The sequence below is a fragment of the Akebia trifoliata genome, chromosome 2 (assembly GCF_017979445.1).
Source record: "Akebia trifoliata isolate Shusen 1 chromosome 2, ASM1797944v1, whole genome shotgun sequence".
NCBI classification, from domain to species: domain Eukaryota; kingdom Viridiplantae; phylum Streptophyta; class Magnoliopsida; order Ranunculales; family Lardizabalaceae; genus Akebia; species Akebia trifoliata.
The window spans coordinates 2323285-2345931 of NC_141376.1; the positions used below are offsets into that span (position 1 = coordinate 2323285).

Sequence of the window (22647 nt, forward strand, 5' to 3'; positions counted from 1 at the left end):
CTCCATTTGTTCGTTATAAAAAATAATTTTATTTTATATATTAAAATTTTTAAAATATCAGAACTTATAATTTGCCTTGGCCCCGGAGTCATTAAATACTAAACTAACTCTACACCAATCATGCCGCAGGGAGCTTTCTTTTGTCCCCTTCTAATCAAACTTGCTTGATGATTACTAGCCGTGGCATTTACTTGGTTCATTATGGAAAATGAACAAGTCCAATGGCACCAATTGAACTGATTTCTACCATGTAGGTCCTCCAAGAGGTGCCATAAAAATGCAAGGGATGAGTGGGGCCGAAAGACTTTGCAATATGGTAATTTGAGGATTGAAGTCAAGCGTATTCAATATGATCTGACATCATTATCCTAAGTTTGGGCCAATGTATCATGATTTGGTAACTTCAAGGAGTTGGCTTAGCGGCAAGTCGAACCTTGACAAGAGGTCAAGTGTTGGAAATCCTATGAAGCTATGAATTTCTTGGGGGCCACCCTCCAGAACCTAGGACTTTCTGAGAGGGAGGTGTGTGTGACCACGGGATTAGTTCCACCCGAAGGGTGGGGATGCCCACGATATCAAAGAAAAAAAAAAGTACCATGCTTTGGTTTGTTCGTTCATATTTTGATTTACCAATGTGAAGGCCGTAATCTTGGAAAAGAAGGAAGACATCGGTCCATTCATTTAATTTGCCCAGGCCCGCCCAGTAGCCACAACACAAAGATAGGGTGGTTAGAGATCATGCTTGGGCCTAGTACAAAGTGTATCATGAAGCAATCATTTCTTTATCTTCATTTGATTTGTACAAAACTAATTCCATTAAAGGAGAAATACAGAAGCAGACAACGATTTTTTCCCATTTTTTGATAAAATCTGTTAAGTTCATTAAAAGTTTCCAGGACACCAATAAAAAAAAAGTCCCAGATCTCTATTTTCACTATCGAATTAACAATCTAATTACATTCTGAATCACACTTGGCAGAATTGAACATGATGCTTAAAAAAATGTGGTACAATAATAATAATAATAAGAATAATGATTCTCTGACTCTCCCTCTACTCTCCTGACGTGTCATGTGCATAGAACCATTGATTTTTTCTCGGGATACATAACTGCACCAGGTGTTAGGAAGTTGTGGTACTGGGCACACAATTACAACTGAAGTACAAAAGAAAATAAAAATGAAAATGATGAACACCAAAATTTAACGCGAAAACCTCCAAAAATTGGAGTAAAAATCGCGGGTAAACTGCACAAGGATTTCACTATTGTAAAATAAATACAACTCTTTCTCTATATAAATAAAGAGAACACAATTGACAATACTCTCTCTCTTATCATATGAGGAAAACACACTCTCTCTAACAAAGGAAAGACTATGAAGATTAGGAGAAACCTAACGATTTTTCTCTCTAAACTTTCTTTCCCTTTCTCTTAGTTAGGATGAGATTCTAACACAAGATTGGGATAATCTCTGAATGAGAGGAGACATGTATTTATAGAGGGAGATATGTGGTTATCCAATCGTCAAATTTGACTTTATCCAGTCGTCATTTTTAACTTTATCCAGTCGTCAATTTTTGTTTATCCAGTCGTCAAATTTGACTTTATCTAGTCATCATTTTTTACTTTATCCAATCGTCAATTTTGACTTTATTTAGTCGTCATTTTTTACTTTATCTAGTCGTCCAATTTGACTTTTTTTAACCGCCTTCAGATAACAAAAGTGACTTTGTTATCTGACACCGGGGGGGTGTTTTCAGATTATCACGACTCTAAAAAAAAATTGTTCTTTTATATCTTTTGATATTGTTATTATATTCGACCCAAGAGAAATCCCTATAAAGTTGGAAAATTCTCTAGACTTTGGTTTTTAGAGGACCGTTGATGTGAATCTTCGGTTCATCAAAATTTATCATCTAGACTAGACACAAAGTTGCTTTGGAGTTTGGTTTTAGAAGTAATTCCAATGATCTGGATATCAAATCAATCTCTAACCTATTTGGTTGGTTCTGTCTCATTCTCATATACCCCACGGATGAAGACTGATGAGTATGGGATGGATTTTTCACAGGGATGCTTTCTTGTAATTAAGATCATTTTTATCTTTCGTTAGCACATTTTCCTCTTTAGAGTTCTCAAGTGTAGTGGTTTGGGAGCCTAAAGTCCTGTCCAAGGTAACCTTTTTGTTTGATTTGAAGATTTTTTTTAACCCAAGATGACATTACTCTTTGAGGTGTCATTTCCGAAAATCGCCATGCCCCATGCAAATCAAGTGTTCACGATCCTTTGAATACACACGTATGCCTAATGGCTAATAGGGTCGCCCACACAATGAGCGGTTGGAATTAAATCGTCACACTGCTTCATTTAAAAATGTTGACCCAAAATGACCTAGCTACTACTAAATCTAAATGGTTAATTTGTTATTCCAATTTGTATAAAGAAGGCTTGCATCACAACTACGGCTGTGGCCCAGCCCGACCCATCATGGATCGAATTTGGGTTTGGAATATAGACCTGTTGGGTAGCTCTGTCTGGCCCAATTACTGATGTAATTTATTTTGTATTGATATATATACAAGAATTATTTATAGACAAGTGGTTTGCGAAGAAATTTGTAATGAAGAGGTCATGCGTCCAATTCTTTGTGAGTGGTTTTTTAATATTAAAAAAAAATTGTAAAATATATGGGTCAGTCCACGAATAGGCCCAATTCACGTGGTCCAGTTCAAGGCCCAATTGGGCTTGGACTTATGCAATTTATGAGTTGGCCTCCTTCGGCCAGCCCGCCTGATTTACAACCCTAATCGATATCATCAATGTAGTCTCGTAAATAATAATTAAGAAAGCTACCTCAAATTCTATTTTGATTAGGTGAATTTTTACTTATCAAAGTTTTCCACCAAAACATTATTTACTAAAAACTGAAAAAAAAAAATGCATTCGGTTCAAATATCGACATCGCAACCCCCTGGAGTTTGAGTCGGCATTAAAACTAGTGACAATGAAGTCACGTGTTCAAAACTTTGTGGCTCTTGACTTAATCTATTTCTCGTTGGGAACTTCCATAGGGTCAGGACATGCAACTGTAAGGACTAGTCCCGTCGTAAAGGGTGTGGGTATACCTGCAATGTCTAAAACAAAAAATATAGACATTGCAATTGAGTATAGGTAGACAATTATTTAACTATATATATATATATGGGGGCGGTTCATAGTACATGTAAAAACAATGATTTTTCAAAACATGGGTTATAGGTTTTGGATTGAGCTGATTTTTTGCGAGGATGATCACTATGATGAGAAGATCAACCTCACAAAAAATCAGCTCAATCTGAAACTTCTAAATCCATTAAAAGTGATTTACAAATTATCGACAAAAAATAGACGGTCCACATTCTAAATCACTTTTAATGGGGTTAGAAGTTTCAGATTTGACTGATTTTTTTTCTTTTTCCGAATGATCTTCCCATCATAGAGATCATCCTCACAAAAAATCAATTAAATCCAAAACTTCTAACCTATATTTTAAAAATTTATTAATGTTACATTATTTTTACATATGTCCCTTGATCCGTTCCATATATATATATATAACATCTTTACTTTTTTTTTTTTTTTTTTTTAAGAATAAACAATCAATTTCTTATTTATTTAAAAAAAATTATATGAATTTAATATATTTTTATTTGATACATCCAAGTTAACTAGACTCATTGGACATCTGAGTGGAGTCGAATCGAGTATTAAGTGGTACGGCTGCATGTATTCTTGAGACAGCATCAACCTAAATATGGGTAGGAGATCATTTCATAGAAGATTCAAGGGATCAAGGTGATTCCTCACCATCCAATCTTTTCTATTTTTAGTAATTGCTGACGAGTAGAGCATTTAGTTTCTTGGACACGTGTTTGGAAGATGTCGGTGGTGCGCCCATGGGCGTGGACTAAGGTCAATCTTCCTTACAAGTCGTTGAGAATGCGAGTGAATTAAGTACCGCAATTATTTTATCGAACAAGTACTCCAAACCATTATTCTTCGTTCGAATGATTCCAACTGAGAAATTTCTAAAAGCATCCCATCTCGTTAACTCATAAAAGTTACCCGTGCAAACTTTAAAAAAAATAAAAAATAAAAATATCCTCACTTGTAAAATAACTTGTAGTCCAATGGGGATACCGAAAATGAAATCATGGAGCCAATTGAATGATGCAAAGTTTATCCAACTCATGGGAGTAAAAAACTAGTCGAGCCCAAGAACTACATTATAAGTTGGAGGGGTGTTCGGCTGACAATCTTAGGATGATAATGTAATTAATAAAATTTATCCTATATGACTTAAAATTTTCATATTTTACTGATTTTTTGTGAGGATGAGGATGATATTTATAATTAAGAGATATTTAAACTCATCAAAAGTGACTTACAACAAAAATTGACGGTCCACGATTCTTCAACTTTGTAAACCAATTTCGAAGGGGTTAAAAGTTTCAAATTGGACTGATTTTTTGTGAGGATGATCTCCTCGTCATAGAGACAATTCTCGCCCAAATAAATAAATAAATAAATAAAAATCAGTCCAATCTAAAACTTTTAAGTTATATAGGATAAATTTTGTCAACCAATGTTGACATCCTAAGATTGTCAGTCGAACGCTACCCTTATAAGCTAGGTACATCTTGAGAAAATCAAAATCTACAATTCAGAAGTTTGGGATTAACGTGATAAAATATACTTCCGGATCTAATGTCCAAAATGATGATGTACATTTGATGAAAGTAACACTTAATCTGATTAATAAATGAATTATGATACCAAATACCAAAATGTGGCCATAATATACAAATTCTTCCTTGGAAGTTTAGAATACAACATCTATAATCTCTAGATCTAATATAAACAGGATAATACAGTTGAAGTATTAAAAACAAGATTTAAACTTAAAGAAAGGAGAATTTAAACTAAAATAAATTCAGTGTATACCCACAAGAATTATTATTATCTAAGAGTTACATGGTATTCATCATAACCATAACTTTGGATACTTCTTTGCTTACAATTCACATACATTTTCCATTATAGTAGAATTGTTTTTTTAAATATTAATTTATTATAAATTTGTGACCATGAGAGCAAGAATTAGAAAAGATCTATGGGAATTTCTTTAGATTTATCGTCTTGAGGTTAGATGATCTTTGGTGAGTTTTATCTCTGTTAACATGGACATGTGTTTTGTGAGTATTAATAATTTTATTTGACATGAACTAGACACATAGGACATAGCACCTTAAGATATATATGATTAATCTAAATATCCAACTTTGAAAAAGAAGTCAAACTTAAAGGACAAGGTACAATATTAGAAGTTGTCCAACATGAATATGGAAAATAAGGAGTGATTAAAAAACAAAGCTTAATTTTAATAGTTGATATTTGTGCATGATTTACTTTTGAGGGTGGTGTATTAAATCATCGCATCCTCCTGAAAAGCCTTATAAAATATAAATCTTAGTTGATGTGGCGTTAGTAAAATTTGGTGTTGCAATAGTAACCCTCTGATATCATATTGGTGGGCAAAAATATTTAAGTGGTTAGATGGCCCCAGACTTCAACTAGTATGATTAGCCATAATCCTTTTATTATATATTCTTTCATAGTGGATTCGAGTACAGCTAAGACTTTGTGAACGGTTCCAAATAGGAGGATCACTCCTTTTATCAAGGGATAAGTGGGGTGCTGTCCTCCTTCTTTGGAGTTGGTTGCAAACCTACTTTTGAATCACCTACAAATAAAAAAAAACAATTTCCTTACTTAATAAGATTTTAAATCTTAATCAGAGCGCTGGTTTTGTTGTTAGTGATGGGGTGTCCGGATCCCTAGGCCCGACTAGGGGGCAAGGCAGCTTTCCTCTTAAAGTACCAGATCTCGCCCAAAAATAATTTTTTGAGGCTTGATCTAATGTTTTGAAAGTGGATGACTACCAAACTTCCATCGAATTCCCAAATTTAAAATTAAAATTAAAAATTAACAATGAAAATTAACTTGTTTTAGAGTTCATAAAAAAATTTCCTCTATAGTCTTGTAGCATCAAATCATTTTTAGGTTACCTTGCTCAAGGATCCTTAGTAAGATTTAAAATCTTACTAAGTTAGTAAGGCTAGTCTTACTTAATAAAAAAATCAGCCTTATTGAAAATTTCTATCCATTGGACCAAGAACTAAATTCATAACGCAACCTCTGGTAAAAAATCATCCCTCTTGAACCGCTAATATGAAAGGGTCAAGAACTAAATTCATAATGCAACCTCTCGTAACTATCTCAAGATTCTCTTAAGGATGGAAAGTGTGGAAGGATAAAATATCACTCCCATCAGGATCATTCATAGGGTATCACTTGGTACAAATCTTATTGTAATTATGGTCAAGTACAAGTCTAGAAGATTACATTGATGCATATCCATCCCGAGATATAAATAAAATGCATCTACATAAATAAATAAATAAATAATGGGTAAATTCAATGCCAAGGTCTATATTGAAAAGTGCGCTCTTGACCTATCTTGATTGAGACTGAAAATCCTATCTAGAGTGGAGTTTAGTTTAAGTTTAAGCTGTCATTAAAATCATAGAATGGAAAAATAAAAATAAAAATAAAAAATCCAAGGGATATGAATTGAGTCTCGCTTAGTAAAGAGAGTTATAGATTTGTAGAATAGGAGAATAGTACGCATGCTAGCGCACTACAACTAGCAACTAGCAACTAGCAACTAGCAGCCAATTTTGAAAACGTAAGTGTGTTTTTGCACATGAAGGTCAGAGCATGATTACACTCCACTTGATATCAGTAATTTAGTCAGTTAAGTCTACGTTAGCTAGTAGCCGCTTATTAATTGACTACACTTTCTCTTCGACTCCAAAAGAACTATTAGGCCTCGAATTTACCCCTTTTTCATGTAATACTGGAGAGGGATACATTGTAAAAAGGTATATGGGGAATGTCATAGAAAAAATCATGTAATAATTGATTTATAGTGAATGGTTCTAAAGGAGTTCAGGGATATAATCATCATTGAATTCGACAAACTCCATAAAATCTTGTGTTCTAATCTTTTATGTTTTTTACATGTTTATGATTTATTCGCGGGTGAATATTCAACACAACTCTAGGAGTTCATAAGTCAAATTTTGATTCCTTGAGGTGGATCTAGATTTTTTGCATTCACTGAAAATTATTAATAAAGACTTTAGAATAGAAATTATGTACACACTCAACAAGGAAAATCAATACTAGATTTGTAAGATCACCCAAAACCTCAAGATTTGATTGGAATTGAACATGATTGTGAAATTTTGATTGTTCTTCCAAATTTAGTGATTTATCTTCATTATTTGACATATGATAAGAAATTAGACCGAACGAAGAAGATATCACTGCCAATTATACCAACATATGTAAAGTGAACAATAGTTAAAAGGTCAAATCTCAAGGGAATGGTGTGAGATAACTATGATTTAAAAATGACGTGTAAATCAAATTGAAAAAAATTTATATAACTAGAGCGACGATCATTCTTTCAAAGGTAAAAAAGTAAACTATTTTTTTTTCAAGATCTTAATGCTTAGTAAAAATTATAATTGACATGATGATTAGATGATCACAAAATCCTTATTAAAGAGAGTGCGAAATAGATTCTAAGAACTGAAAAATAGGCATTTGTACTTATACTATATTAAAAGTTCATGGACCTTACGCATCCTCACAAAATTGGCTTGTAAGATAAGAATTGTCCCAGATTTGTTAATACATAGCCCAGGGTCTTAGATACCCAGGCGATGTGGGACCGTCCCTCACACCATTTTTATGCTATGAAAATGCTCTTTATAAATCATCAATCAAACTGATTTTCATTTGCAGATTCATCAAGGGCTTTGCTAAACTTACATAGGTCAGTGGGCCCAAAATAATGTATCAAATAAGTATCTCATCCAGATTAGAATGGATGAAGGATGGACGGTGGTTAACAGGACACTGTTGATTATGGAATAAGACATGGCAAGCACAATTAGGACAACTTACCTAGCTAGAGGAGACCTTAGGATGCCTATCATGTGATGTCCCCCTCGTTGACACATTCGTGTTACACGATTGCACAACTGAACTAAACTATACTGCACTCCAGGGAGTTGGAATACAAACCCACTCCCCATCTCCTGTGATTGCCACGTGGTATTATAATGCAACAGTGACGCATAAAGGTTCATCTACTTTTTTCACGTGCTTGTTAAAAGACAATAACTGAACTGCACCCTGGGAGTTGGGTTCATAAACGTATTGATCCACCCATTTTCTCAAGAAGAGTGATTTCAACGATGACTAATGCTGAAGTGACACAAACAGGAACAGAGGAGACACAAATGACTTGGTGGCACCCACATAACCATAGATACTTTTTACTCGTATCTCAAAAAAAGCATCTACGGTTATAGGTACGTCACCACGTCATTGTATCCTCTAATGTGTCACACCAGCATGACTCTTTAACGATTGATTCGATTATTTTTATCAAGACCTTTATCTCCGTTCTATGGTTAGTGGACCCAACGGCAAGGACTACCACACGCTGACAACAAAGGCAACAAAAAATGGTTGCAACCAAACTCTAAGGTGTATAGGATCCACTACACCAACACGCGTTACACAACCATCATCTCTCTCTCTCTCTCTCTCTCTCTCAGTGTGTGTCTGTTTCCATTGAATTTCTCCTCCCTTATAAAAAGCCCATTCCACATAAACAAGTATTCATCACCTTTACTACTACTACTACTTCTTCTTCTTCTTCTTCTCTCTCTCTCTCTCTCTTTCTCTCTCTCTCTCTCTCAAACACTCACACACACACAGTATTACAGTATAACTTCAACTTCAAAAACCATGTTGCCAAGGAGTCGAACTCTTCCAAGCAGAATCCATCATAGCTCAGTAAGACCACAACAAGCTCTCACGATTCTTCCACGTCTCTCTTCCCTCTCATTTCATGCCCATTAATCTTTTTTATTTTAATAATTACAGTTGGAAGAAAACCGAGATACAAAACATTACCTGCAAGTAGAGGTCCAACCCAAAGCCCACATCGAAACCGAAGCCATCATCCCTCAGACTCAGTATTCCAAGTGCTTCGATGATGATGGTCGCTTGAAGCGAACAGGTGTAACCATTAACTAAATCTCATTTATATCTAACTAACTTATTCATGATCATTGGAGATGCTCCTTTTTTGTTATTTTTTCAATTTAATTTCACACGTAAAATTTTCTTCCATGGAAACTCTCAAAAAATAGTAGAAGAAAAGAACGATCACGTAAAAGCTTTATATATAGTTTATGTTGAAATTTATTTTAACGTCTAAACTTTAGTTCAAGCATCAACTTTATATCAAATTTACTATCCATAAGGCATGGTTTGAATCCTGTGATTGGACTCAACTCTGACTTTGAAGTTAGTCAGATTTGAGTTGACTCGAGATTCCATCAATAACAATAATAATAAGAGTCCGGCTAGCCTTACTAAGTTAGTAAGGATTTCACTCTTACTAAGGGTCCATGGCTAACCACCTTGTGGCATTCAAAAACATGATGTGATGCTTCAGATTTGTAGAGGACAAAACTCTATGAACTTCAAAAAAAAAAATTCAAATTTTTTTTTATTTTATTGTTGAATTTTAATTTTGAATTTGAGAGTTACATGCAAGTTTAATAATTGTACATTTTCAAAATCTTGGGTCAAGCTTAAAAAAATTATTTTTAAAATTTTTCTTAGAATAATGATGAAGTGACCTCAAACTTCAAGCATCTATGCTTCACATTCACTTCCATGTCAAAAAGTGCGTTATGAGATTTGTGCTGAAGTGACCTTCAGGACAACTCTTTTTTTTTTTTATATAAGTTTTTCAATAAAATTTGAAGGACCGTAGTATTGTGATAACCCATTTGAGTTCTTAAAATCTTACTAAGCTAGTGAAGAAAGTGTTGGCTAATAATAAAAACAATAATTATTAAAATAAATAAGGGTTAGGAATCATACACTCAAAAAGAAAAATTAAACACGAAATTCATTGGGCACACGTGTAATCAACTTGTAGGATTTGTCTAGGGACACATGGTGTATCCTTTGGGTACATATGTTTTATTTTGGTCATTCGATTTTTTGTTTGCACAAATGAAGTTTTGAGAAATTTTTATTTTCACATGTGTCATGATATTTGTTACAAACTTTTTTAAAGTGGTGGAGTACCTATCAATTCCACTTTAATATATATAGTCTAGTAAGCCTTATCTTGATTTATTTCACATCATTCCTTTTGTGTTTATCTTTTTATTTATGGAATTCGGACAGTTACATCTTAGATCTCCAACATATTTTTCGTTCGTCTAGTTGGTATTTAACTTCACGTATGATTTTCAAAATTTAATTAATCCATTTTTATTCTGAATTTAACTACTCGTTGAGTCGTAATTATCATAAAATTAATTATCAAGGATTTTGACCTGACTTTGAATCTCAAATAAGAATTGTAGGAGTAGAAATTTGTTATGAATCGTGATAATTTGACTTACCCACATGGCATACTCAATTGACTTTTTATCGGGAAACGCAATTTTGTATCTCGAGGAGTGCAGGTCTATGTTCCTGAACATGTCACATCAGGGGTGTCGATTAAGTATGCCACATGAGTAAGTCAAATTATCACGACTCATTTATTATTAACAAAAAATTGTGTTAAGTTGATAAATCAATGATATGATGCCACATGTACTAAAAAAATATTTGAATTATTCGTTAGGTGGAGAGAAAATTTTGGGAGAACATGTATTAAGCAGTTAAGGGTTTGGATAATTTTTGAAGCAGATCCTTTGTGGCACCTTTTTCTTGTAGCGCTCTTTTCATGGTCGAGAGAGTAGCATGTTGAAAAATCTAACACCTCAGCCATCAAAGGATCATGGCCTAGATCAGATTTAAAAATAAAATCGGTTTTTAACTTAATCAAAGGTTTTGAAAATGAATGGTCAATGAAGTTCATATTTTAAACGAATGGACTCTACTCCAACATAAAAAAAACAAAACAAAAAAACAGAATTAGTCTTGCTGATATTGGAGTAGAGATTTGTTGTTTACCAAAAAATATGTGCTAAAGTGATGAATATTAAAGGCAAGATGCAGTACGTATTTAAAAATTAGAGTGATTGCTTAACTATAGAGAAAATTGCAGGAAAACATGATTAAGTAATTAAATTTGGGAGTCGATCCTCTCTAGTGTTTTTTTTTTTTTTTTCTTGTAGTACTTTTCAATGATTGAGAGAGTACTATGTCATTTACATAACAAAATCCCTTCGTTTATGTTTTGTAGTTCGATCGCCATCCATTTTCAATTATTTAATCATGCGCCAAAGAAAAAAATTATTGTTATTGTTATTTAAATTTTGATCTAACCCAAGGAACTACAGGAAAAATACACTACAGAGGATCCATGTATGGATTTTTCTCTTTTCTCTCTCTGTGTATGGAATCATCTTAGTATAATTTTTTTTAGAATCAGATCCAGAATAGTGTCTACATGGCAAGATTTAGTTGGTATTTAAAACACATCAAGCTCCCAAACAAGTCGTGCATGCAGTCTTATGTATCTCGAAGTGGCACGTGTATCAATGCAAAGAAAAATGAATTATTTTGCCTTAGAAATTTATAAAAGACAGACTTAGTCTAGAAAACTCTTCATAAAAACAAAAATGAGTAAGCTTTCCAATAGCAAAATCGGTGGGTCCCGTAATCCACTTGACTTAGCCAAGTTGTGATTGAACTTGCTAAATTCATATAGTTTCCCATGGAAGTGGAACTAATGGGGAGGATTTAGATGAGATGCTAATCACATCAACATCAAGATCAAGTGACCTTTCCAATAGCAAAAAAGGTGGGGCCAGGGCCAGACCATTAGTATATTATAATTGTGGTTATTTTCCAAATGCTTATCAATTCTAATTATGATTTTTTTTTTTTTGCGATTGTTAATGTGGTGGTGGTGTAGGCAATGTTTGGACAGCGACATCGCACATAATCACGGCAGTTATAGGTTCGGGTGTACTCTCTTTAGCATGGGCCATAGGGCAACTGGGCTGGGTGGCTGGGCCCACTGTAATGGTCTTATTTGCCCTTGTCATCCTCTACACTTCTAACCTCTTATCTCAGTGCTATAGGTCTGGTGACCCCACCACTGGGAAAAGAAACTATACCTACATGGATGCTGTCAAGGCCAACTTAGGTAATTCACAATTTTTTATTTACTTAAATAAGAATAATAATAATCATCATTAGAAATATATAATTAAAAAGAAAAAAATAATGATTTTATATAGTTTTGTACATAATTGAATTGAATTGAATGGAGAAAGATTTTTTTTTTTTTTGAGTGGTAGACCCCAAACGTTTTCGATGACTCTTTATTGATTAAAGTTTTACAACTTGTTGAATTGACATGAACTTGGCTGAGTAGATGACTCAAGTGGATTTTGAGGTGACTCAGCTCCAAAACACAATTGAACTAACTCACTAAGTCAACTTGGAAAATCATCAACTCAATCAAGTGAGCTCGAAAAAAGGCATTGAGTCGGATCAGAAATTTGACCAGGTTGTTTGACTATATATAATATTTTTGTGGAGAACAAAAAATTAATATTTTATTTTATTTAAAATATTCATAGCTATTTTTAATTATTTATAACTTTAATATATATATATATATATATATATATATATATATTATATTCTTTTTTGACTCACTAGTTTACATGCGAGTTGTGACTTGGTTCGATTCAATGGACATTTCAAACTGAGTTTTGGAGCTTTAAATTAAAATTAATGGTTTTGGTAGTAATGATGATTCTTTTGAAGTAAAGCTTTTCAAAGAAGTTTTCACCTTTTCATGAGATTCTATTTTTGGTCATGTAGTGTGATAAGATCCTATATTCTCTATTTGTTATTGACTGATGATAAACTGACTTGAAAAACCGACTGAAAATTCACTCGGTTGATGTGGCATATGCACAGAATCATGGATCTTTTTCGATTTGCATCTTAAAGAAAAATATTTATATTTCTGTGCACATGCCAAGTCAAGTGAATGAATTTCAAGTCAGTTTATCACGACTTTTTATATTTGAGTTCTGATAAACTGACCAAAAAAAGACACTCAAAATTCAATCAATATATATATTTTTTCCTCGGGATTCACAAGAAAAATATCTATGGTTCCGTGCAGTTGAGTGTTTTTTGGTCCGTTTATTCTTGTTGTTTTGGACACGTCAAATATTTGAGTCTGGAAAAGTTAGAGTAGAGCTCAAATTTTTCATTGCATACTCCATAAGCATAAATATAAATAATAATAATAAAATTAATGTTTTATTGACTTTTAAAGCATAAGTTAGTAGTTTTCTCAATATTTTGAGAATTTTAAGTGTATAATTTGAGAAAAATATGAAAATTATTTGACTACAAGAAAAAAAAAATCATCATTTTTTTTTTAAATTTTTATAACCGGGTATCCCTGTAGACAGCGAGCCCATATCTGGGCTTTGCCCAGACCATAGACCATGGTCTTGTCCAAGGACTAGTCCCGAGGCACGTGCAATGCCCGCATATCACACGCACCAGGTAAGTGAGAGTACGCCCTTGCAGGTGACCCCTGACAAAATCATGATTTATTGCTGACCATTTACTGTGTTTAGCCATATCACATATTTCCTCATCCAAAAAATTCATTTGTACACAAATCAGACAGGATCTTATCCTGAGAACGTGAAGAACTTCTCTGAAAAATTCAATTTGCTTAATATTATTGTTGGTGGTGGTGGTGGCAATGTTTATTCGCTTGTTTGTGTGCAGGGGGGCGGAAGGTAGCAATTTGTGGAACAATTCAGTATCTAAATTTATTTGGTGTTGCCATAGGTTACACAATCGCAGCTTCGATCAGTATGATGTGAGTCTTATACCAAATTCAACATTATTTGATGAGCAAGTGGGTTAGTAGTTAGAAATTAATCAGTAGAAAATGATTAAAAAATGGTAAAATATAGTTGAACATGATCTTGATTATCATATGATTAGCCGATAATCATGTAGAATTTAAATTTTCAGTTTATTCATTGTTTCTTAGAAAATGAGAAAAAACTTATGACAGAACTATTAATCGAAATATCATCGTAAAATTTGTGATTATAGAGTAAATATTAGCATTAAAAACTAAGAAACTACTGGAAATGATGCATTGTAATAAACTATTAGTTATTATGATATGAAAGATTAGAAGGTAAGGGTCTTGGATGTTGATCATTTTTCTGAATGTCCCTAACATTACTAATATTAATTGTTTAATTTTCATTTTCTTTTTTTCTTTTTCGTGTTCTATAGGGCGATAAAGAGATCCAACTGTTTACATCAAAGCGGAGGAAAAGATCCTTGTCATATGTCGAGCAATGGGTATATGATCGCTTTTGGAATTACAGAGGTTTTATTTTCTCAAATCCCAGATTTCGATCAAGTATGGTGGCTCTCCATAGTTGCTGCAATCATGTCTTTCACCTATTCCTCGGTTGGGCTTAGTCTTGGCATTTCCAAAGTTGCAGGTACATTTCCATAAGTTTGTCCATCTAGATCACTCTATGTACGTACAAGTCATGTATATCTTTTTGTTTGCAATTGCATTGATAATTATATATGTACATACATCCATACATTTTTGCCTCTATAGTATGTATACGTGTAAATGAGAGTACGTACAGATATTAAAAAAGTAAAAAAGAAAAAAAAAAACCATACACTAAACTTATGGAAAGATAATCGCTCACTTAAATTATGATGACTAACGAATTGCAGAGAATGGGAGCTTCAAGGGGAGTATGACAGGTATTAGCATAGGGAAAGTGACTGCAACTCAAAAGCTATGGAGAAGTTTGCAAGCACTTGGAGCTATTGCATTCGCATATTCTTTCTCCATCATCCTTATCGAGATTCAGGTAAATTTTACTAACAAAAGCATCAACCTCAATGATTATGATGATTTGTCTTAAATACCAAATTCGCCGAACACGTTTGTGGACTAATAGGATACACTAAAATCTCCTCCGGCCGAGCACAAGACCATGAAGAAGGCTACCGTAATGAGCATTGCGGTTACTACCATGTTCTATTTACTCTGTGGATGTATGGGCTATGCTGCCTTTGGAGATGAGGCTCCTGGAAATCTTCTCACTGGCTTCGGATTCAAAAACCCCTACTGGCTTCTTGACATTGCTAATGTCGCCATCGTAGTTCACTTAGTGGGGGCATATCAGGTAAACCATATAATCTTCTTAACTGTAATTGGGATTAAGAATAAGCAGCTCGGATCTAGCTTTGAAACCAAACACTCCCCTTAAGAGTGACAAAGATTAATATGTAACTTGCAGGTCTATTGCCAACCTTTATTTGCATTTGTTGAAAAATGGAGTACAAAGAGGTGGGCTAAGAACAGTTTCATAACAGAAGAATATGAGATACCCATCCCCTTCTATGGCTCATACCAAATCAACCTCTTTCGGCTTGTGTGGAGGACAATCTTCGTTGCCGTGACCACAATCATTTCCATGCTCATGCCCTTCTTCAATGATGTTGTGGGCATCCTTGGAGCATTTGGGTTCTGGCCATTAACCGTCTACTTCCCCATCGAGATGTACATTGCTGAAAAAAAGATCGGAAAATGGACTAGTCATTGGCTTGGGCTTCAGATACTAAGTTTCACTTGTCTCATTATCTCTCTAGCCGCTGCGATTGGCTCTTTCGCAGGTGTCGTTCTTGATCTTAAGTCTTATAAGCCATTCAAGACCACATATTGATTGAAAGATCCATCCATGAATGGCAAGATAGTATGCACTAGAGAAATCTAGGTGATTGGTGTGCGCGTGCTTTAAGTATTTAACTAGAATGCACTAAAATACATGTAGCCCTAACGATAAATAAGGTGTTAAAACCATGTGTTCAGGGGTTAGAAGTTCTTTGTTTTCATCTATTAAATCTCTTACTTCGAATATCAATGTAATCAGATAATCTGAACATTATAAATTTTATCAGAGACATCAATCTATTATAGAACAATATGTATTGTGTAATGGTGGATAATGAAGGAACCTACATGAAAGATCATATTGGACAACCTAATGTGGCATCAAATTTCTCCACCTTGATTATAATCATCATCACCAAAACTCTACAATCTGACTATGTTAATTAGGTTCAAAGTGATGAAATGTGGCAGGTAATTAGATGGTCTGGATTCCCCAAATTTAAACCTAAGGTTTGATCAAGAATGTCAAATGGGCTCTATTATGAGAGACCATCTTTACTATTATAACTAGTGCATAGCATATATGTTTGCATGAGTTACAAAAACTAATGTTTATATAAGATTAAAACTATTTTTATAATTAACTTAACATATTTTTCAAATAGACAGTCTGGTTTTGTAATGTGTCTTCATCTAATAGTTTAATGGAAGGCAGACATTTTTGTAATTTAGTTAAAAAAAATTTATGTGACTATTACATAATCAGACAAGGGTGATTATTGTTGATGTAAGTCATTTTTTAAGATTACAAAAATATGCATTAAATTACAAACACATAAAACTAGACTATTTATTTGAAAATTTTAAAACAATATCTTAAATTAATTATGAAGGCTTTGTAACTCACTGCGCAGATGCACATGCCTCCAATTAGTAATAATAGAGGGTATTTCTCTGGTGGGCGTACCTCTATCCGGCTTCAAGATTATTTTTGTATGGCCTTCAGGTTTTGCATTTTTATTTTTTTATCAACAGTTTTTTACTTCTCTTCTGTCTTTGGCATGTCAAGCATAATTCATGAAACGAACAATAATGATCACAACTAAAGCTCACAAACCATAACTAAAAATAATAAACATAAAAAATCAGGACACCCACTAAATGTCAATGATACATTCAAATAGAAAAAAGCATGTTATCTTACAGTAATTTGTGGAGCAAGAAGACGCAACAAAAGAGCATTTAGTCCCTGCAATCCAACAACAAATGAACCTGGGCTCATGTCCAGCTACTTTCCATGGTTAGCCCTCACTTCTGCGGCAGCGGCTTTGGCAGCAGATTTTGCAAAAGTAGTGGATTTCATGACACTCTTTGGGTCGAGTGCCTTGCGTATCTTGAAGACAGCCCATGCAGTCCCAATGGCATGCCCCGCAGCATCTAGCCCATGGTTAGTCGCCTCAGCTGCTTTCTCTCCATGCCTGCAAATGGAACAACATAACACTCACCCACGATTAATCATTCTTGAAGAACAAAACAACTAATAAAGAGATGCGTTTTGGGTGTAACTATGAGGCCCAAATACCTAATGAAGAGAACAAAATCAAAATAATCGATGAAATAATGTAGGACAGAAACCAAAATAAATAGGGGCTTCAGAGTCTATAGACAGGGCTTGCTCTGGCCTGGTGAGGGTCAACCAGGTAGACATGCTGTTTTGGATTTTAGAACAGCAGGAGAAACCTCTCTGATTTTGCCTGAGATTTACCTATGGGAAACAAGTCCAGTTGTCACAGTGGATGTCGTGGACATAACACTCTTTCCAGCTACTTCAACAGCATCACATACCTTGCCTGTATACAGCAGAAAAAAAAAATCCTCTGTGAGCAAGATGCATATGGTCACAACAAGAATTAAGAGCCTAGAGAAGTTCTTCAAGCAAAATGAAAATAATCAGGAGCAAAACAAACCAAAATGTATAAGTGAGTCATGTAAGCAAGCACTGCCAATCCTACTCTACATTCCACGTGCAACACCCTTTCAAAGTGTGAATACCTTGTCCATGATGCATCCAGGCCATGTCACAGCTTCACTGGGTGCAACAAATACCGCAATCCTAATTTCTCAAGCCAAACTGTGCAATCCATTAATATCACATGACTTTTATATACAATTAAACTAACACTATACCTCCATTATCCCGAAAATTTTGATATGGATCCAGAGGTTCATGCTAGATCGTCTCAAAGTTCCTCTCCAAACCACAATTGATAGCTCATAAAAACATGCTGCTTTCTCAACATGTCCCATCTTCCGATGGAATTTTTGTGTTGCACAAAGGCCCACTCATAAGGAGGAAATTAAGTGAAACTATTTATTTTAACTGACCAAACCTAACTCCAGACTTCAGTGATAACTATCAAACCTAGCTCATGTGACCATCTAGGTAGAGCAACTCCGGTGACAGAAAGATATCATTCTTGAAAAGAACAAAAGCATGGATCAAATGTCAATTGTCGAAGAAAAGTGAAAACCCAGAAATATTCAATGCAATGCTCACCTTGTCCACATAGACATTGTCTGTGGACACTGTTTACAATGTGCCTGCAGTCAAGAGGGTCTTCGAATTCTATGAGGACCATGTGTCATTCCATCCATCAAAATTGAATTGAGGAATTGGACACAACAGGAAACAAATATAACTTAGACCCAGATATATGTTGGAAGATATATTGCAGGTGAGTGTGACATTTCAGTCTCTTCCAAAGAACATTTCAGTGTAGTATTATGGTAGGATACATCAAAATTTATCCTAATCCTATCTTGATTTTATCATTATGATGATCATCACAAGAGATGATTTGGTGTTTCAATATACACCTTATTAAAATGTATCCTAACATAATAATCTGACATTCAGCCCACTAGCATGCACCTCAAAACTACAGTAATCAGTAACATTCCTAAGCCTCCAAGAGTTTCCCTGTGGTGTCATAGATGTATCACTACTCACAACACAAGTCTCAAGAGGGCTTTCTACCATACTAACCTCCATACAAACTGTCGATTCGCTTCATTCATATAGATTGATTGTAATGGTCTCGATGAACCTAAAATGTTCCAACGTAAGGACAAATGCCAATCCAAAATCTAACAAACTGTTTTAGTCTTGAATTGATCCTTCTTAAGGGAACCACAAATTTCAGATAAAGACAGAAATACCCTTAGGCATGGTAAAAGACAAAGCCCAGGCAACTTTTCAGCAGATGGTGCTTATTCTCCTAAAGTCTTACACCAAAACAAAAACGAAAAACGGAACACTAGTTGATTGAACAAAAAAAAAACTAAGATGGTGCTACTTGTCAATCAGAAAATCTGAAAAGATGTCAAGTGCATAATGTGATGCCCACATACTGGTAAGAGACATGCAAAGAGAACCAAACAAATCAATCCAAGCAACAAGAAAACAATAATGATAGTAGCGAAATAGCACCAATAATAATAATAATAAAGAGAACAAGTGCCAGGCTAATGCTGAACCAAAAAAGAAAAAAAAAATACCATTATAAATTCTGAATCACACATTTAACCATAGCCAGGATAGTATTACATATAGAGAGAGCAAGATCACCATCTATGTAGGAAATTCTGACTAGCACGAAAAGTGAGACGAACGATATTTAACTACCAAAAGAATTCATTGGTCAATCCAAAAAAATGAGAGTGTGAAATGATCCACATACCAAATCCATCTAAGGACGCAAGAACAATTTCTCCCGGGAGGAGACCGAAAAATTTCTTTCCCATTTTTGAATTCACAACTGAACTGGTGAAGAATCCCGAAACCTTCACAACACCGGTAAGGACTCCAGTCGCCACTTTCTCCGACATCTTTGACATCCTCTTAACCCTAAAGGAATCATCAAAGGATAAAGTTATGTACCACAACTTAGTTGATAGTAAATAAACCTAAAGGTGAGGATAAAAGGCGTTCAAAACAGAGATTTATTTTTTCAATATTCCTACCTAGAACTGGATTATGAAGTCAATTAAAAAGCAATAACCACAAAAATAAGACACAAACCAATTAACCAATCTATAAACCAAAAAAAATTCAAATAAAATGCAGAAACAATAAATAAAACATCATGCAAAAAATGTGAAGTAATCAAAATAATTGAAAGTTCAAACCTTTTTATCCTCTTCAAAGCTTCCGGGCTGATCTCCGACTGCTTCGAACACGGTCCCATTCTCTTCTTCAAAATTTCATCCCCCCATTTCAACCTATCAACTGTAACATCACCACACCACAAAATCCCCTTAATCAGCTGCCCTGACCCAGCTGCAATCACCCTTGCAACACTCCCACTATAATCCTCCACATTCGGAGCCAATGTTGTCCAGTAAGCAGCGGATCTCTCCTCCATCATCTCCTTTTTCTTCTCTGATTCCAAATCTGCAGGAGAGATCTCCTTCTCCGCCGATACATCCAACACCTCGGACTTCTCGGAAACCTGTTGGATAGAAAAACTACTGTAATGTTCCAAAATCCCATCAAATTCCTTCAATAAGTTCTCCTGTCCTTTCGACGCAATGGTAACTCCATAATTCAACAATTTCTCTGAATCCTTGCCACCACAGCATTCATCATCATCACTGGAATCGGATCCATCTGCGATGGAAACACGCATAGAGAAGAAATAATGAGAATCATTGAGCTTTACCGAAGCTTCATCCTTGGTTAATGGCCATTGGATTTCGTCAGCAATCCGAACAAGAACAGCGACGATGCTATCGCCCTGTCGGAGGCGAACAATCGTTAGATCACCAGAAGCCAATTCAACACTGTATTGTTTGTCAATTAGATGAGCAATGGCACCAGAGATCTTAACAAGAACTTCTTCACTGGATTCGGATTCGAGTGGCGCGGTTGGTGGTGGATGGGAATTAGGATTTTGAATGATCTCGTCGTTGTCTGGGAAGAGATTCTCAACAAGATCTTTCATGTCGAGAGATGGGTAAAAGGAAGACGAAGAGGATTTAGAGTACTTTGATGGCTCCAACGAATCGACAGTTGGATACAGAGCATTAGAGTTTTGAGACGCCATTTTTGGTCTGTTTCTGCAATTAGGGTTTGCTAAAAGAGATGATTAGAGATTTTATTATATTAGGGTTAGAAGTTTGAGAAAACTTTGGATTGAAGGAAAGAGGAGAGGGTGGTTTGGCAGTTGGAATTCGTGCGGACGAAGTAGTACGTGGCCAAAGAATAGTGAGCCGCGTCAGAATCGCAGCAGACAGCACATGTGCCATAACTGTATGAAAGCTTCCCGCGCTTTTACTGCTAACGACTATTTCGTAATGGATTTTTTTCTCGGGCAGACCCTGAACCCAAATACAATTTACACATTCTCTCCGAAATTTTTAAAAACGTTCCAAAAACCTTACTTTTTTAAATACTTTACAAAATCTCCCTTGACCATACTCTTTACTATTTAGTATTTATTTTTTAATAATAAAAAGGTCGTTTATAAATAAAGTTTCAAAAACATAATTATATATTCAATGTTGTTAGTGGTGTTAGTTTACGAATCATACATGAATTCTCCAAATATTACAAGAACCGATTAAAATAATAGTTTAATTCAACTCCTTAGAAAAATTCTCGATTTTTAACTAATGACATATTAGTTTAGTCACTTGTTTAGTAATTTTAATAAACTTAGGCTGTGTTGGGTAACATTTATGAACGTTGAAGTCTAAAAGTCTGAAATTGTTTTCTATTTTTTAATTTTTGATTCAAAATTTCTGGATTCATCCATCGCCCCCTATCGTTGGTTTAAAACTTTTGAATTTCGATTTTGAAGTTTGGAATTTGAATTGAAACAAATGAGATTAAAATTTCTTAAGTCTGAATTTTAAAGATGGACGATCTTCTTTCAAACTTCAAAAGTGTTACTAAACACACTTATTCATTATATCTCTTTTTTTTTTTGTTAGATTATTATGGAAAGAACTGGATCAAAGGTACATTTTCTTTTTTGTCACAATACTTATGATTAGATACAAAATCGATTATTCTTATTCATAATTATTAAATCAAATCTCTTTTTGTCATCTATCATATTTATATTGTCTCCTTTCAATTCTTGTTGTCGTCAACAAAAATTTATCGAGTTTGGTGAGATGTGAAGAGTTGGAAATAGCATTTATTGGCCTTGTCGGATATTAAAGTGTTCTATTTTCCCATCCCCTCCCAAAAATTTAAATTAAAAAAATTCCAACATAAAATATGCTCAAATTAAATATTATCAACCAGGCTGAATTCTAGCATCTAATTCAACTAATGAGAGGAGCAAATAGATATTAGGATTGCTCGATGTCAAATGTGTTATATTATTGTAGAGGTATTTTCTCTAATGAACCTCGAATACCTCAATACTAACTTTAATGGTGAATTTGCCTCCTTTGGTGGAGTTGAGGTATCAATGTGGTACCTGTCAAATATCCTTCGATGCTCAAATTAGATCTTTTTCTCATGACCTCTCCCCCTAATGATTCAGTTTCATAATTCCCTCTTTAGACATGTCATCCCTCTCCTTATTGAAGGGAATTTGTCCTGATCATCTCGTAAACCTTCAATTTAGATAAAGGAAAACCTTCAGGAGATAGGTAGTTATCCATTTTGGAAAGAACGTAGTTGATACGCTCAATTACTCCAAGATTTTTTGAGATACTTCCCTAGTACGATTGGAGGAATACTTGTCCTGAATATCTACTCCACTAT

At 34.5% G+C, this 22647-nt stretch overlaps 2 protein-coding genes across 3 annotated transcripts; one reads left to right on the forward strand and one right to left on the reverse strand.

The window, feature by feature from the left end:
- Window positions 1-8824: 8824 nt before the first annotated feature.
- Window positions 8825-16235, forward strand: LOC147408731 (amino acid permease 3-like). The gene is made up of 8 exons (XM_086421238.1): window positions 8825-8977; window positions 9068-9203; window positions 12078-12311; window positions 13931-14024; window positions 14456-14670; window positions 14921-15060; window positions 15151-15378; window positions 15493-16235. Exons 1-8 carry the CDS (start codon window positions 8930-8932, stop codon window positions 15916-15918), a joined length of 1521 nt encoding a protein of 506 aa, XP_086277364.1. The 5' UTR covers window positions 8825-8929; the 3' UTR covers window positions 15919-16235.
- Window positions 15626-21098, reverse strand: LOC147408732 (protein EARLY-RESPONSIVE TO DEHYDRATION 7, chloroplastic-like). 2 transcript variants are annotated; one of them, XR_015171365.1, is made up of 5 exons: window positions 20055-21098; window positions 19607-19773; window positions 17632-17716; window positions 17071-17344; window positions 15626-15763 (listed from the first exon to the last, which is right to left on the reverse strand). XR_015171365.1 is itself a non-coding variant. In XM_086421246.1 (4 exons), exons 1-4 carry the CDS (start codon window positions 20969-20971, stop codon window positions 17155-17157), a joined length of 1359 nt encoding a protein of 452 aa, XP_086277372.1. In that variant the 5' UTR covers window positions 20972-21097; the 3' UTR covers window positions 16986-17154. The 2 variants fall into 2 exon arrangements, 1 of the variants encoding a protein (XP_086277372.1); XM_086421246.1 differs by lacking the exon at window positions 15626-15763 and having other exon boundaries at window positions 16986-17344; window positions 20055-21097.
- Window positions 21099-22647: the final 1549 nt, after the last annotated feature.

Coding starts and splice junctions, on each gene's coding strand:
- LOC147408731 (XM_086421238.1), top strand. CDS start 8,930: ATGTTGCCAAGGAGTCGAACTCTTCCAAGCAGAATCCATCATAGCTCA. Junction 12,312..13,930: donor TGCTGTCAAGGCCAACTTAG/GTAATTCACAAT, acceptor GTTTGTGTGCAG/GGGGGCGGAAGGTAGCAATT. Junction 15,061..15,150: donor TCATCCTTATCGAGATTCAG/GTAAATTTTACT, acceptor GTGGACTAATAG/GATACACTAAAATCTCCTCC.
- LOC147408732 (XM_086421246.1), bottom strand. CDS start 20,971: ATGGCGTCTCAAAACTCTAATGCTCTGTATCCAACTGTCGATTCGTTG. Junction 19,774..20,054: donor GCTTTGAAGAGGATAAAAAG/GTTTGAACTTTC, acceptor TGATTCCTTTAG/GGTTAAGAGGATGTCAAAGA. Junction 17,717..19,606: donor TGCGTCCTTAGATGGATTTG/GTATGTGGATCA, acceptor TGCTGTATACAG/GCAAGGTATGTGATGCTGTT.